This window comes from Denticeps clupeoides, chromosome 7 (assembly GCF_900700375.1).
Source record: "Denticeps clupeoides chromosome 7, fDenClu1.1, whole genome shotgun sequence".
Lineage (NCBI taxonomy): Eukaryota > Metazoa > Chordata > Actinopteri > Clupeiformes > Denticipitidae > Denticeps > Denticeps clupeoides.
The window spans coordinates 11054029-11069159 of NC_041713.1; the positions used below are offsets into that span (position 1 = coordinate 11054029).

At 42.3% G+C, this 15131-nt stretch overlaps 1 protein-coding gene across 4 annotated transcripts; it reads left to right on the forward strand.

Moving 5' to 3' along the window:
* Window positions 1-453: 453 nt before the first annotated feature.
* arhgdia (Rho GDP dissociation inhibitor (GDI) alpha) lies at window positions 454-14834 on the forward strand. 4 transcript variants are annotated; one of them, XM_028985991.1, is made up of 6 exons: window positions 454-597; window positions 9271-9463; window positions 11939-12022; window positions 12926-13002; window positions 13146-13209; window positions 13671-14834. In XM_028985991.1, the coding sequence occupies exons 2-6, from the start codon at window positions 9277-9279 to the stop codon at window positions 13868-13870; spliced, it is 612 nt and encodes a 203-aa protein (XP_028841824.1). In that variant the 5' UTR covers window positions 454-597; window positions 9271-9276; the 3' UTR covers window positions 13871-14834. The 4 variants fall into 4 exon arrangements, with proteins under 4 accessions (XP_028841824.1, XP_028841823.1, XP_028841825.1 ...); XM_028985990.1 differs by having other exon boundaries at window positions 455-597; window positions 9268-9463; XM_028985992.1 differs by lacking the exon at window positions 454-597 and adding an exon at window positions 1071-1208 and having other exon boundaries at window positions 9268-9463.
* The last annotated feature ends 297 nt before the right edge of the window (window positions 14835-15131 follow it).

A 15131-nucleotide genomic window follows, 5' to 3' on the forward strand; every position in this document is an offset into this window, starting at 1 on the left:
TAAAGACCAGACTAGTAAACCCGTTTGTTTTAATAGCTTGCTTGATTTTCTAAATTCTTGGTTGTGTTGGATTTTTTTTTTTTTTTTTTTTTTTTTTTTCCACTAGAGGTCACTCACGTATCGGAGTACTTGCCTCCGCAAGTAACTCGACTATGTCCCAGTATCCTGCAATGTAAAGGCTTTCGTAAAACCTCAATCATACATTTTAACGCTTCGCGAGATGCCTCTTAAGTTTAATTCAGTTGCTGAGAACCACCGGAGCAAAATCGTTTCTCGACTAGACAATCAAAATGCTCGGTGGCGTCGCAAGACGCAGCGTCTCGTTACCGCAGCCGGCCGAAATGCGTTTGTTCTCCCAACCCGCGTCGCTTGTCCGGCGAACGCTTAACGTTTTCCGCCTTTGCGGGACTCACAGCTCCGCGAGGGTCCCCGGTGCGCGCGCGCGCGGTCCCCCCCCCCCCCCCCAGTGGTGGCATTTCGACGTGCACGCGGCCGCGTTCCCGGAAGCGAGTTTCGCGCTGGCGTCGCCGCTCCCTCCTCGCGCCGCCGAGAGTCCGCGAAGCCCCCGCATCCCCGCAGCACCCTTCCGCCGACGCGGTAAGCGCCTCCGAGCATTTCGCGACGCGTGTGCGTGGCTCCGTCGTGCAATTTGCCGGCTTCGTGTTCAGCTAATGGCCGCCCGGGCATCTCGCTCTCTCTTTTTTTTTTTTTTAACCTTCTCGCGCGCTTCCTGCACCAACTTGCGAACTCCTGCCGCACTAGTTTCCTGTTCAACTAACTTGAACAAAAACGTCGATTGTGCCGTGGTGCGTTAAATTGGTACCCGAAACCACGTTTCCCCCACACGTCGTGCGCGTTTGGGGTTTTTACGTGATGCATTTTTGGTTGCTTTTACTTGCCGCGTTAGCTCCCGGGCTAACCTGAGGTGAAGTTGGACGGTGGAGCTTTTTGTTGGCGCCGAAACTCTTTCCCCCACTTCCCGAGTTTCTCGTGGCGTTTTCACGTTTCCTCTTTTGCGGGACCTTTAAACCCCCCCCCGAAATGTTGGTCATTTGTGCGCGTTTCTGCGACGGCGCTCGCCCGTTGTTTGCCACTGACGGTCGGCGAAAGTGTAAAACTATCCCCGGGACCCATCGACTGACCGCGGACAGCGCCGGCAAATCGAGTCTCCGCGAACACGCGTTTTATTAATATTGCTGATATCGGAGGTGAGCTTAGTCGTGTTTTTTTTTTTTTTTTTTTTTACGGGGGTAAACTCAGCGTTACGATCCAGGAAGTGGCTTTATAAAAATTTCACCGGTGGCGCCTCCGTTGAACTTTGGTGAAAACTTGTAGGTGAGGAGCTACCGCGCGTGTCTGTCGGTGGTAGTTTCGGGTTTTTTTTTTTTTTTGTTCTCTGCTGCTGGTGTTGCGGTTCTAGTCTTTCTTTCCTTCGTTCCTTCCTGTGTGACGAATAGTGCGGCGGAGCTTCTAGTTCCTTCTGTCGGGAAAAATGGCTCAGGGCGGTGGCGAGACTTTCCCTCACAAAGAACCTGCAAAAGACTCAAACGTTAAAAAAAAAAAAACACTTTATATTAAAGTTCTGGTTCCTTGCATCACGTTCTAGTTTTGTAATCGATCATAAAGTATTGTAATTCACCTGTTGTATAATGCTGCTGTGGGTCTCACCCAGCTATGGTGGACGGGTTTTGCACAGCCGCAAAGTTGCACAATGGCTTATTTTTGTCTATAGATTGTGTGTGTAAAGTAAAAGTTGGTGTTTACCATGTGTGCACATGCACAACCACGGTTGTTTGGTGGTGCATTCCCATCTTATGTTGTAGTTGTGAGGCATTTTTAAGATCCCACCGATACCTGCATTATATGTTTAACAACAGAACGGTCTTAATCAGTCAGGAGTTGTGATTTTTCTACTAAAAGTCTATGCTTGGTTCATGTTGGTTTTTCTGGCACGCAAATATGACATTTCCTTTTCTGGATGCTTTTCGTTTTTTTTGCTGCCATTGTGCCTCTGCAACTTCCTCTCAGATTTCTCCACCCTTTCAGAGGGACCACAGATAAGTTGGAATTATGTCACAGTGTTTTGGCGGCACGGTAGTGCCACTAAGCTTAGCATAGGTGCTTCCTTAATCTGTTTGTTCCCTCACCCCCTCTTTCTAAGGGGAAGGGAAGTTCTCATTGTTCACCCTCCATCCTTTTCTCTCCTAGGAGCCTTGCATGTCAGTGACATAAACCAGGGCTGGGGGCCCAGGGGCTGCAAGTGTCTAGAACAATCTCCAGCCCCCTGCCCCCTTCAACAACTCAGGCCCCTTTCAGTGACATGTCCAGGTCCGCTGTCTTCTCCTGGGATACTCCCAGGAGTGTAGAGGGGCAGTGGTTGGCCTAGCGGGTAAGGAAACAGATCCGTAATCAGAAGGTTGCTGGTTCGAATCCCAAAGCGCCAAGGTGCCACAGAGCCTTCCCCACATACTGCTCCCCAGGTGCCTTTCATGGCTGCCCACTACTCACTTAGGTGGTGGGTTAAATGCAGGGTACACATTTTGTTGTGTTCTGTTTTGCGCTGCAGTGTCTCACAATGACACTCACTTCACTTTCACTTTTTCACTAGAGATGGTGTGAAGAAGTCTGAGGTCATAGCCGAGACTGTGCCTTTTAAATAAAATATTAATTTTGGTTTGAGACGTGCATCTGATGCACACCATCCACATGAAGCCTTCTCAGCTGGAGCAATCTACTGTAGCGTTTGTAGTCCTCCCGCCCTTGTTGCCAGGTGATTCAGGCAGAATCTGGATCTCTTCATGTTGTATCGGTCTGCTCTTTGAAATGCCATGGATGGAGGGGGTGACCTTTTGGAAGTTCACTCTGGCAGCTCCTGTTTAGCTCTTCAGCCACCTGCTGTGAAGTGTGCTGGATGCCTGACCTCAGTGCCCTATCATACCCATAATATTTTATCCCCCCTTTCCCTGACGTTCTCCTTTCTGAATCCAATAAAAATGCTTTGATGCTTTGACTCAGTTGACATTTTTATTGGCAAAAGTAAACCAAGCGTTGCTGTGTGGAACATGCTTTTATTATAGCAGGTGAACACCGATTCTGCGCTAGCAGTGCTGTACGGGGCTTCTCTCTCGCTCTAACAAATCTGGCTGAAAAATGACCTCTTTAGCAGATATTGGGTTTCTTGATAAAAGATTTGTTAGTGTGTGTTGTGAGATCAGTTGTTGGGGAAAATATTCATGTGGTTTTTGAAACCTACGTCCTGGATTTGTACGTCCAACTTGAGGAATCACTCAGCCCCATTCAGGCTCTTGGCCAAACTAGTGTTTCCCATCACTATTCCGATAAAAATGGATAATCTCTTTCTGCAATCTGATGTCTGTCTAATCTGGAGTGGTTGGTGATGGGCTTTTTTTTTTTTTTTTGTAATTGTCTTTCATGGTTTGTAGTTGTACTTGAATCTCAGTTCTGCTGTTCATTGACCAAAGGCCTTCACTGAAGTACTGATCAGTGGACTTTCACCATTTGTATGCATATGTGCATATATGTGTCCTTTCATAAAGGGAGGCATTTGGTCTATTTAAGATCAGGAGCTGAGCAAAGTCCCCCTCCACCCCATTCCCCCCCCATGGCCTCTTTTCTGAAGTAGAAAAAAACACAAGCAAGAAAAAGAGCTGCTCTGGGAGGCATGTTAAGCAGAGGCAAACTAGTGATCGACATCATGATCAGATTTGAATCGAGGCTGTTGACATTTTGCCTGTGTCAATGGCATGAAATTTTATGGGATTTACAAAAATAAGTAGACAGCTGGAAACTAATGCTCTGAAACATTTAGTCAGATGAATGAATGAAATTATTATGGAGAATGTACCTTATTCTGGTTGTACCACCACAAAACAAGATTTCATAGTTTGCAAATATTTATTGGCACAGTTGGAAGTTATTTTATAATCCTTACGTAGTCATCCACGCGTAAAACAAAAAGGAACAGCAGCAAAACAGCAAAGGGTATTTAGTTATTTAACGTCACTGCCTCATCCCTGGGGATTGTCACAGTAATTAAGGTCATTCTTTCCCTGCTGGCAGTTTTTTTTTTTTTTGCTGCTTGGAGATGGAAAGGTGGTTTTGGATTTTGGACTGCACTGCTGTTGCTTTTCAGCAGCAGTGTAGAAGTCTGTGGGAGTCCGTTGATTGCCTTGTTAGCGGCAGCCGTACGATGCACCATCTGTGAAATGATTTGCTTTCTGGTGCGAGTTCTGCTGTTGCACTTTAGGGTGTTAATTGTGAGGAATTAGAACATCTGACTAAGCGTAATTATTCCTGGTCTAATTTGATAGCAAGCTGCATGAATATCCTGGTTTTGTATTGATGTATCTGGAGACCACATTGTGTATGTTGTTTCTCTTGGTTCTGTACGGTGCGCAGTAATTTCAGTGCGGATTCTGTGTCCCTGCTGGTTACGAGGGGGTATTGCGTGCGCTTTTACACTCTCACCATTGTTTATCTTGCTGAGCAGTCGGTAATTGGTGGGATGATCTGAATCTCTCGAGGATGCTAATGAGGTTTGTCAAAGCAATCCTCCTCATGTGTGGTTTTATTCATCTCCTGGCCCTACTCAAAAGCCTCATTATCTGCTAATCCCGGGATTTAATAATCTTATAGCGCTAATTGTTGCTAAGGAACAGTCTTAAGAAGAGTTTTTTTTTTTTTTTTAAACCCATTAGCACAGCTCTGGCAGGTGAGTTTCTGAGCAGATCATCTCTAATTAAAAATGAGGGATTTTGGGAAAGGTGAGGAAGGCAGGCAGGAGGAGAGGACAAGGTTGGGAGGAGGGGGTTGTGTTCAAATTGTCAAATGTGTCCTTGACTGTGTTTGTCAGCTGGGTTGACATGGAAATGGAGAACCAGGACGTCTTTATCATTGTGTGACTTTTACAATTTAACAGTATAAAAAGTATACAGAATAGTAATACATTTGTGCAATATATTTATTTTTAAACATTTTACGGCAAGGAAAAATGTGCTGGTTTCCCAAATGTTAATTGTCAGAATATTTTAAAGGACCGGCTCCTTTTCCATTGAGTTTCATTCCACTATCTTTGACAGATGCCAAATATTGAACGGTGTTTAAGCCGGCACACCCTGACTGGCACAGCGTGTGCTGGGCACTGAGGTCATCGATCGAGCGTGAGTGGTGTGTATGGAAATGGGTTGTACCTCTCCTGTCTGCCACTCCACAACAGAGAGTTCGAACTTCAGGAACTTTTGTAGTGTTTTGACCCAGTTAGGCTATTTGATTTTGATCTAATTTTACCACAGAATGGTGTGTGTCCGTCTGTGCATAATTGATGTATGTGAAAGACGATTGGTTGTATTTTGCATGTCTAATTATTTATATTTTTTTGTGAATAAAGTAGGACATAGTAATGATTTTTACATGATATATTTTTAGTTATGTTTGAGCATGCATGACTCCACTGCTGACATAATTTGTTATAATACCATCACAGGGACTTTGCTTATAATTATTCAACTGGGGTTAAAACAGTTATTTTCATCAATCCATTAATACTCCTTGCATTTTAATCATGAGTAATGGGGATTGCTGTCTTCAGCTTAATGACTTGCTTTAATTTTGGTAATGGTTGCTTCTGAGATTACTGTGATTTAGTACACAAATGTTCAATATATGTAATTGTACTGTTTTTATTCCAAATCTTTTTCAGTCCAGCATTTAAATGAATAGGTTCTCTTTGCCTGTCGGTGTAATGGATGTGATGATGCTATATTTTCATGATAGATTTTAGTGCACCAGCCTGCTTTATTAGGAAGTGTACAAATCAGGAGGTGCATGCGACAAATTTTGACTGAAGAGAACTTCCCGGTAATGACTGCACAGGAAGTTTTATTGCATGTAACGATGGAGTGGTGAGGTTCACAGTTCAGGTAATGTGATTACAGCAACGCTGATCAGCCTGCCTGTCTGGTCCTTCCTGTCTCTTCCCGCCTCCAGCTTCAACTGCTTTTCTCCAGGGGTCTGTTTACTTTGACCATACTAGATGGATCTTTTTGGCAGCAGAACGTATTTTGGCGTTAAAAGAGTCATGGGCCTTGTCTTGGTAAATAACCAGCCAATCACAGGCATTTAGTTTGAGGCCCCCAGTATTTTGTCTTAGAAATTCAATTGAACTGAGAATTTCCAAGGATAGTTTAGAGGAACCTTTTCCGAGTTGCCACACAAGGCCGCCACAGTGTCAATGGCATCTTGGTCTACTTTCAAGTCTAGATTTGTTCACATCTTGTTAGCTGCTGTAGTTGGTGGCTTTTAAAAAGGCAAATCAACTTTGATCTTGTATATCAGTGCAATTTTAGAAGTGTGTTCAGTATCTTTAGTGATTCTGGGTGTGTAGACCAATTTACATCTGTGTTAAACCAGTGGAGTTTTTTTTATTCTTTATCTGCTGTGTGGTATGTGTTATTTTTTAACCTGTAGTAAGTGTCTTTTTAAGCTTACTATTTTTTGGATTTGATTTGAGTGTTATTTGTCTCACTATGTGATCTTAGTGTTCAATGGATATTTATTGATGCGTAGTGACCTGCATAATCATGTTATAAATGCCTGTCTGGTTAGCTTAGTAAATATGCTGAAGATGCAGTTTTAGTGGCAACTGCCTGTCGCTCACCTCTTTTAAGCACATTAGCCTGGGCTGGTTTTACAGTTTCCCTACAGATTATCTTGACACCCTTCATAATATTTAAATATGTTGGTCTGCAGACTGGTGAATGTCCCTGTGAGTGGTTACATTATGTCCCATTTGTCAGAAATTTAATTTAGCAATTCATTTTATTTATTTATTTATTTATTTATTTATTCCTCCACATTTGCACTGAAATTTGGAGAGTGTATGGTCATGTAAATTTGCCTTAGAGTAATTGAAAAGTCATGGTAATTCTTTTGTAAAAATGTAAGAACCCTGGCTATTGCCCGGTCTTGCCTTTTAAGGAAACTCTTACTCATTGTTTTCAAGTGTCTGCTTCAGTGAGCCAATCAATTTTTTGAAGCAAGAGGAAGTGATCCTTACTGCACCCACAGCCTAGCTGGTTGATACAGTCTCAGTTTTGTATCCAGGGCTCGAATGCATGTGCCCTCCTTGTTTTTTAAGGGCGCTAGATGGACCTTTGTCAGAAAAAAAGACAATTTGACAGCTGCGCGGCAGCCCCCCAAAGCTCTGAAAACATTCATACTGAGCATGCCCCATGTGACTGGATGAACTTCAGCCCCCTAGCAACCCATCGCACAGCCCATAATAAACACTCAGATGCAGCCGTTGACCAGCAGCTGACTGTGACTGAGTTTGTCGTGTGAAAGGGCTAAAGAGAACAACTGCATCCTTGATTGATTGAATGGTGTGATGAATGTTAATTAGGACTGTCAAAATAGCTTTAACACAGTTACAGGTGTTGTTAATTTTAATGCTGCCAGTTTTATTAGCATGCGTTCTAGTTCACCATTTCAACTATGCATATTGAATCTGTTTGTATGTTACTCTGGTTTAAATTTATTTTAACTGGGGCAGTGGAGGTCTAACGGGTAAGGAATCGGACCCGTAATCGGAAGGTTATCATTTCGAATCCCAAGGTGCCACTTCATGGCTACCCACTGCTTACCAAGGGTGATGTTTAAAAGCAGAGGACTCATTTTGTTGTGTGCACCGTGTGCTTCACTTCACTTAAAAATTTTGCCACCCTGGGGCAAGTTCAATGAAAGCTAATGAATCTGATATAGGAAACCTTTTTTTAACAGAAGAAAAATAATATATTGCAGCATCATAAAAACACATGGAATTTGATTTACTTCAGTGGATGTAAAATGTATGCAAATTGGTGTCTGTGCAAATGTGACTGCATTGTTAATAGAGAGATCGTATATCCCCACAAAATGTGCCCACAGAAGTCATTAAAGTAGGGCTGCAACTATTGAATATTTTTGGAATAGAGCATTCTGACTTTTTTTCTTCATTGATTAATCGAGTAATCCGATAAATCATACTTTTGTGTTTTTAAACAACTCTATCAATAGTGTTAAAATGAGCAAGCAATTGGCTGTTATTCCTCACAAAAACGTTTTTTTATTCAAACTCAATACTTTTATTAGATCCAAGCTTAAAACCTTTGGGTTACTGACTCCAGAACTAAGGCCATTTAATCAATCTTTCTGTGAAACATTCCTGATCACTGTGGCGAGGCAAAGAGCTGTGTCGGCTGCAGTCCAGGATCGGGCAACAATGTACATTAAAAAAAAATGAAACATAGCGTTTGTGCATGTGATGTAACCTGTGTGTGTGTGTGTGTGTGTGTGGCACGTGTGAGGCAGGGATGAATTACAAGATCTTGGTGTATTTGCTCTCTTGCTACTTATCATGCCTCGTCAACATCAACTCATAACGCAAATAATTACAAATAATGTACGTTGTATGAAGCGCTAATGTTAGTTAGCAATCATAAAAATACGAAACCTTGTAGAAGCTCCGAGTCCGCTTGGAGAAGTTCAGTTTACGTGAGGATAACTTTTGGTTAAGGTGCTGTAGCATTGACTATGTACTATTATGGTAAGCCCGGTCCGTTTTACAGTGTATACACTGCACTACGTTTTTTTTTTTATTATTATTATTATTATTAAACATGGTTCCAGTTCATTTTGTATTTCAGGACTTATAAATATGTTTATAATGGGGAAAAAACATTTGGGGAAAAAAATAATTGGAAAAAGTGTACCTGTTCAGAAGCTTAACCTACACATACAGACAGCATGTGTGAAAATAAGGCAGTGGTTGTGGTTGGGCAATTGGTCATGTCAGATTCTTATTCGTTGTCAAAAATTCATTGTCCTTTTTTTGATCCATTACTGTATTTTTTATTATTATTTTTTTATATACAACATTTTTTAAATGTTAAATTGGTGCTAGCAGAGAGCATTAGTTTTTGCTGGCAAATGCAGGTAATTTGTTGAAATTCGGTTGTTAATCAAGAAATTGCGCAACATTTCTGTAATTATTTCCTGAAAATACTACTCTAATGCCCAGTGCATTAGATAAAATATAATCATGCAAAGTGATGTTAAATTATATACTCCCTTATGTTCAGTGAAATGTAAATCAGGAAACTTGTATCTACCTGCTGATATTTCATATTTAATTAATAATAATTTAGTTGTTTCTTTGTCTTATGGATAATTGTATTCTGTTGTTTGGGACTGACCATTACTCCTTTTCAGCAGTAGGAAATGGCTGAACAGGAGCCCACCCCGGAGCAGCTGGCCGCCATGGCAGCAGAGAACGAGGAGTCTGATGCGGTGAATTACAAGGCCCCGGCACAGAAGAGCCTGCAGGAGATCCAGGAGCTGGACAAAGATGACGAGAGTCTGCGCAAATACAAGGAGGCACTGCTGGGGGCTGGCCCGGTGGCTTTAGGTGGGTATCCTGTGCTGTCAGTCACTCACCCTCTCCCTCAAACGTCACTAAAACTCACATTGTAGTAGCACAATGTAGTAGTCAATCACCTGACCCATAAAGTCATAACCCTGAAATATAAAAGAAAAATTTACTCCCCACTTACACAGACATTCAGACTGTTTTTAATCTGTCCACTTTCATGATGCAGCTGATCTCTGTCTGTCCCTTTCTCTCACACTTGCCCATTTCATTCACTCTCAGCTGACACAATATGGCCAAAAGCCTGGAAATCCCTCTCTCTGTGTGTGTGTGTGTGTGTGTGTGTGTGTGTGTGTGTGTTGAAGCAAGAGACTACATCTCTGCAGAACTTGTTGGGGAGAATGATGGGAGATCTGCAGTGGTTTCTCTGACCTGATTCTTCACGCTGCAGCACAGACGTTGTGTGTGTGTGTGTATGCACATGCATGTATTCCTATTTTAGTGAGGACTACACAAAACGCTTGGGCAAAGATTTATTTAGAATAAACTTTTGGCTCTTTTAGTTTTTTGTGGGTATATAGTTTTTTTGTGTGCTTCTTCAGTTGTCATCATCCTATGTGTGTGTGTGTGTGTGTGTGTGTGTGTGTGTTGCTGCATACTCGGTCCAAATCCCCACAGGCATCTCTGGTCTTGTGTTACGTGTTTAGTAACCTTCAGGATATGAGGTCACGCCTCTTGAGACCCGTCCTCTACCCTTTATCACCACTGCATGTGATGGTGCCCATTGTCACTTCAGACTATTTATACATCATTTGTTACAGCTGCAGCACAAGTTGAAATGAGGGAAGTTAGGAGTAAATTTAAAGTATTGCTGGTGGCAGCCTTGCATCCTAAAATTCTACAGCCCCTCTACAAATCCTGCCTTTATGATTGTGTCCCCAGTCAGCTCATCTCTGTGTTTCTCCGAGGGACTGAAGCTGTAATTACGGAACATCGCAGCAATAAATTTAATAAAACCAGAGCTACAGATGGATGGAGCAACACAAGTGTCCATCACCATCTGGACTGTGGACAAGATCCAGACCTGATTGAAACTAGACTGCAACCACATCCCCACCCCTCCACCCCCTTAAAAAAAACTCACAGGACTTCCTGTTTTCCAGATAGTTCCTGCTTTTGAGTGTGCTTTGGAAACCATGTGTCAGATAAACTAATAAAGTCATTTGTGTTTAGGGGTAGGACAATAAATCAATATGGCACTGTGTTGTGATGCAATCTCTGATGATAGATGATCCAACACACTTGTATCCAGTATCAATACACCAGGGCTGTAGGGAATGTTTAAAATAGTCTTTACAGAACAAACTTAGATACTACAATACAAGTTCCCACTAATACTCTATTTTGCCTCTTAGTCCACTTGGATAGACCAGTCTGTCGGCATTTTAAATGGAGGACAATTACACAAAACATGCAGTGGGAGGAGGAAGCCCTTTTTAAGCAGGGTGGTTTATCAGGACGCAAGGCAGCATCCAAACTTCTATAAACACTGACCTCACTGTTTTATTATTTTTTTTGCATAACATCATTGTAAAAGAGGAAAACCCATCCCAATCCCCTGTGCTTGTTTGGATTGGCTGTTCAGGATTGGATTCAACAGTTGCCCTTCAGTTCTCCCAGTGTGTTACTATACAGGTTTTAATTCATTTATTAGTGTGGCTCAGGGCACTTCTCACATGCAGTCTGTTGCGGTTTAACAACACACACACTGCTTCTGAAGTCCCACTGGATATTTAGGTACATGTAGTGAGCAATTATTTTAGTAATATTGTGTTTGGTAATCTGTTCTAAAGCATGATTATATTAGGATTTTAGGGATCTAGGCAAATGGGTATATTATATTTTAGGTTAAGAATTGTCACTGAAAGAAATATATATTACCGTATAGTCACGAAAACAATTTTGAATTCATATCTTACCCACATTGGGGAGAAATTGTAAGTATTGACGAGTGTTAGTTATAGATCTGCAGTGTTGGCCGATTCAGCCGATATTCTGACATGTCCGAGTTCATGCTGTACAATCATTTGTTCTGCTCGGGTTGAAGATCTGTGCTGAGGATGCAGCAGCCTGCATTTTATAACTATAAGTCACTGACCTCAGGGTGCGGGGTCCCTCTTCCTCCAGGTGTCAGGTAGTTTTTCGTTATTACTTTTACATTGTCAGTATTCTATTTCATTTAATGCTTTTTGAATCAAAGACTGTCATCCACACTGGTGCTTGTCTAATCTTGCTTCACTAGATGACCCCGAGCTGTGAACTGATCATGTATCAGGTTTCAGTTAATCTTTTCTTCTCTTTTCTTCTTCGCAAAGTACCGTGACTGGCTGGCTGATAGGCAGAAGTGAAAAGCCAAAGGGAATATGTACAGATCTGATTCAAAAAGTCCTGTTCTGCAGCTGCTTCATTTTTCTATGTATAAAATATGTGTGTTTTTATATACTTTTGTTTCAGACCCAAGTGTCGCCAATGTCCAGGTGACACGATTGACCCTGATGTGCGAAACAGCACCTGCCCCCCTGACCCTCGACCTACAAGGTGAGTCGTGGCTCTTGCCTGCTGTCACTTGCAGATATGGCACCATATCTTATGGCCACATCCCCGCTAAAAGCAACAGTAGTCCAGTACAGTACAATTTTGAATGTGATCTGAAACAGTTTCAAGGTGCATTCCAGTAATGCTCCGGAGTCCAGATGGAGGTCTGTTGTAACACAAAATGAATGGGGGACAGGCAAGTTATCCTTTTTTTTTTTTTTTTTTTTTTTTCTCTCTCTCGCCCCTTCCCCCCCCCCTAAAACTGGTCTTCCCACTCTCAAGCATTGTGGGAAATTGGAACAGTGTTTGACACTGAAGGCAAAGCCTGTAGGATCCAGCCTCGTTTAAACAATTAATCCATTCAGGACTCACCCTGCCACCAGTCTTTTAATCAACACCCGCTTAATCCTGCTTCATTTATTTAGGAAATAGAGGTGGCATTATTGTTGTAGACATTTTCACCAACAGGACACTCCTTTCAGTGACACTCACCAATCCTCCGAAGCTCATTGTTTACGAAGCTGATTAATTAGGCTTATTTAACAAGTCTAATGTGACGACCCAGCCCCCGGTGCTGCTTAATCCTGCCCTCACATGGCTCTGTGCCGCATTGCAGTTAATGGCTCAAGCAAAGTGCTGCCGAAATTGGGTTATGGCAACAGGTACACGCCACCTGCTGGACAACCTGCTGGACTGCAGCCTGTTTGATATTATTTTTGTTAAACTGGGAACTGTGGAGCTAGGCATTAGTGCACTAGACTGGCATTAAGCAGTAATTATGTCACACCTTACTGTCCATGCACACACACTTGTTATTTGTGCAAATGCTTCCGAATTCAGCTGTTCGTGCTTCATCTTATACGCAGATGTAAGGTTCTGACAGCTGTCTGTTCTTATTCCATTCAGGAGACATAGACACTTTAAAGAAGCAGTCGTTCGTGCTGAAAGAGGGTGTGGAGTACAGGATAAAAATTAGCTTCAAGGTGAGTGACTTTCACGTTGCATCTCTCTAGGCCTGTGATACACAGGATACTTTGCATTAATATTAGTGTAGCACAATAATCTGACTACATGTTTGTTTCTGTGAGACTGAAGTGAGTAATTACGGACAATCTTTACTTTGTAGGTGAACAAGGAGATTGTCTCAGGATTGAAATACGTCCAGCAGACCTTCAGGAAAGGGGTGAAGAGTAAGTTCTTTCCAAGAAATGTTTGATAAATGTTTGAATTCTTTACTCTGACATCTATGGGTGAAACTGCCCAAGGAAAGGTGTGCCATGCTTAAGGTATCATGCTCAAAAAGACTTGTAAAAAGACTTGTAAATACAAAGTATTGCACAAAGGTGAATACTTATGTTCATGTTTTTAATACATTTGCCAAATTTAAAAAAATATATATTTTTTACGTTGTGTATAGAATTCTGGGGACAAAAATGCATTTAATCCATTTTGGAATAAGGCTGTAACATCAAAATGTTGAAAAAGTGATGCGCTGTGAATACTTTCTAGATGCACTGTTTACAAAAATATTGACTACTAAAATGTAGTCAATCAAACTCGTGTGTACTACAGGCAGTTTGAAAAGGTCATGTTCAATGGTTCTGTTGATTTTTGCCATAATAAATATGTGTGCGCCCCTCTGTCTCTGTAGTTGATAAGTCTGACTACATGGTGGGCAGCTATGGACCTCGGCCCGCTGAGTATGAGTTCCTCACCCCTCTGGAGGAGGCTCCCAAGGGCATGCTGGCCCGTGGCACCTACAACATCAAGTCCAAGTTTACTGATGATGACAAGCATGACCACCTCTCCTGGGAATGGAACCTCAACATCAAGAAAGACTGGAAGGACTGAGCCGCTGCCTGATCCCACCCCAGTGCCGTCAATCTCCTCTCCCCCCCGTTTTTTTTTTTTCCTTTTTCAATCATCACATTTTGATCTTTCTTACAGACTCCACAAATTAACTGTTCAATATGATCAAAGGCACATTCCATTAATCACCACCATCATCACTAGTCTCTCCGTCCACGCATATTGCTCAGTTGATCAGGATCACTCCCCATTACCATGACCATTGAGGTTTTTCAATATTATATATATGTGAAAACAAACAAAAACAAACATTTTGTGTTTTGGTTTGTTTATATATAAAAGGTAAGGTAAAATCATATACTTGGATGCTTTTTGACCTGGTGGTTATTAGAAATCTTCCTCTTCCTTTTTTTTTCTGTTTAGTTCTCAGACATTCCTGATTTTTTTTTTTTAGTTTTTTGTTTAATTTTCTCATTAAAACCATGATTTGCCTTGATTTTTGAAGTTGGTGATTGAAGGTAGGTGATTTCGTCAGCAACATTCCTCTCAAGTGAATACGGTAATTTTGCCTTTTGAGATGATTTGCAGTCATTGTAACCTTCCCTGCCTCACTATTTCTGTCTGTGTCGCCATGTGGCCTTAAACATGATTCCATTCAGAAGGCGGGCGCTTGGCCCGCCTTGCCTTTCTCCACCTTGTCCGTTTTCAAACTGACATCAGTGTATTCTGTGTGGAGGTCTTGGGAGGGGTACTGCTGCTCCACGTCTCCCCCTGGTGGGAGCCAAAATTCCCTCTGGTCCTCAGTGTGATTTGGCAGGATTTGGGACAGAGCCCGTAGATGAAATAACAGCAAATGAAGGTCAATGTGCCTGTCCCATTTACCACGTCTGCCCAGATTCCTCTCTAGCACGCGATACCTCCCAAAACGTTCCAAAGAAGGCCGGTGCTTTTACGTACAACTTGTCGTGGTAATCATTGTGTTTATGAATAAAACTGTTTCCCCCTTTCTGTGTGCGCGTGCACCCTGTTGCTCCAATGGTTTCCTGTTCCTGGGGTTTTTGCGACTACAGTAAAGGGCTGGTTTCACACATACACCTCGAAGACCGTGCTACGGCTGCTGCAGCGTAATGGGCCGTTTGCACACAGTTCTGTTTTGCACCTGGGTGTCCGTTTTCCCCCCCGGGTGCGACTAAGCCCATGCGGCACACCACTTGAAGAGCTTAAAAACAGTGACTGTGCCTCCAAGCACTGGCCAGCCAGCGCTGCCCTTTGCAAAAGTCCAAATGGAAGAACTCTAAGCAAA

Bases quoted from the DNA above. Each gene is read 5' to 3' on its own strand.
- arhgdia (XM_028985991.1), top strand. From the start codon at position 9,277: ATGGCTGAACAGGAGCCCACCCCGGAGCAGCTGGCCGCCATGGCAGCA. The intron at 9,464-11,938 runs GTGGGTATCCTG...CTTTTGTTTCAG, and splicing joins GGCTGGCCCGGTGGCTTTAG to ACCCAAGTGTCGCCAATGTC. The intron at 12,023-12,925 runs GTGAGTCGTGGC...TATTCCATTCAG, and splicing joins CCTGACCCTCGACCTACAAG to GAGACATAGACACTTTAAAG.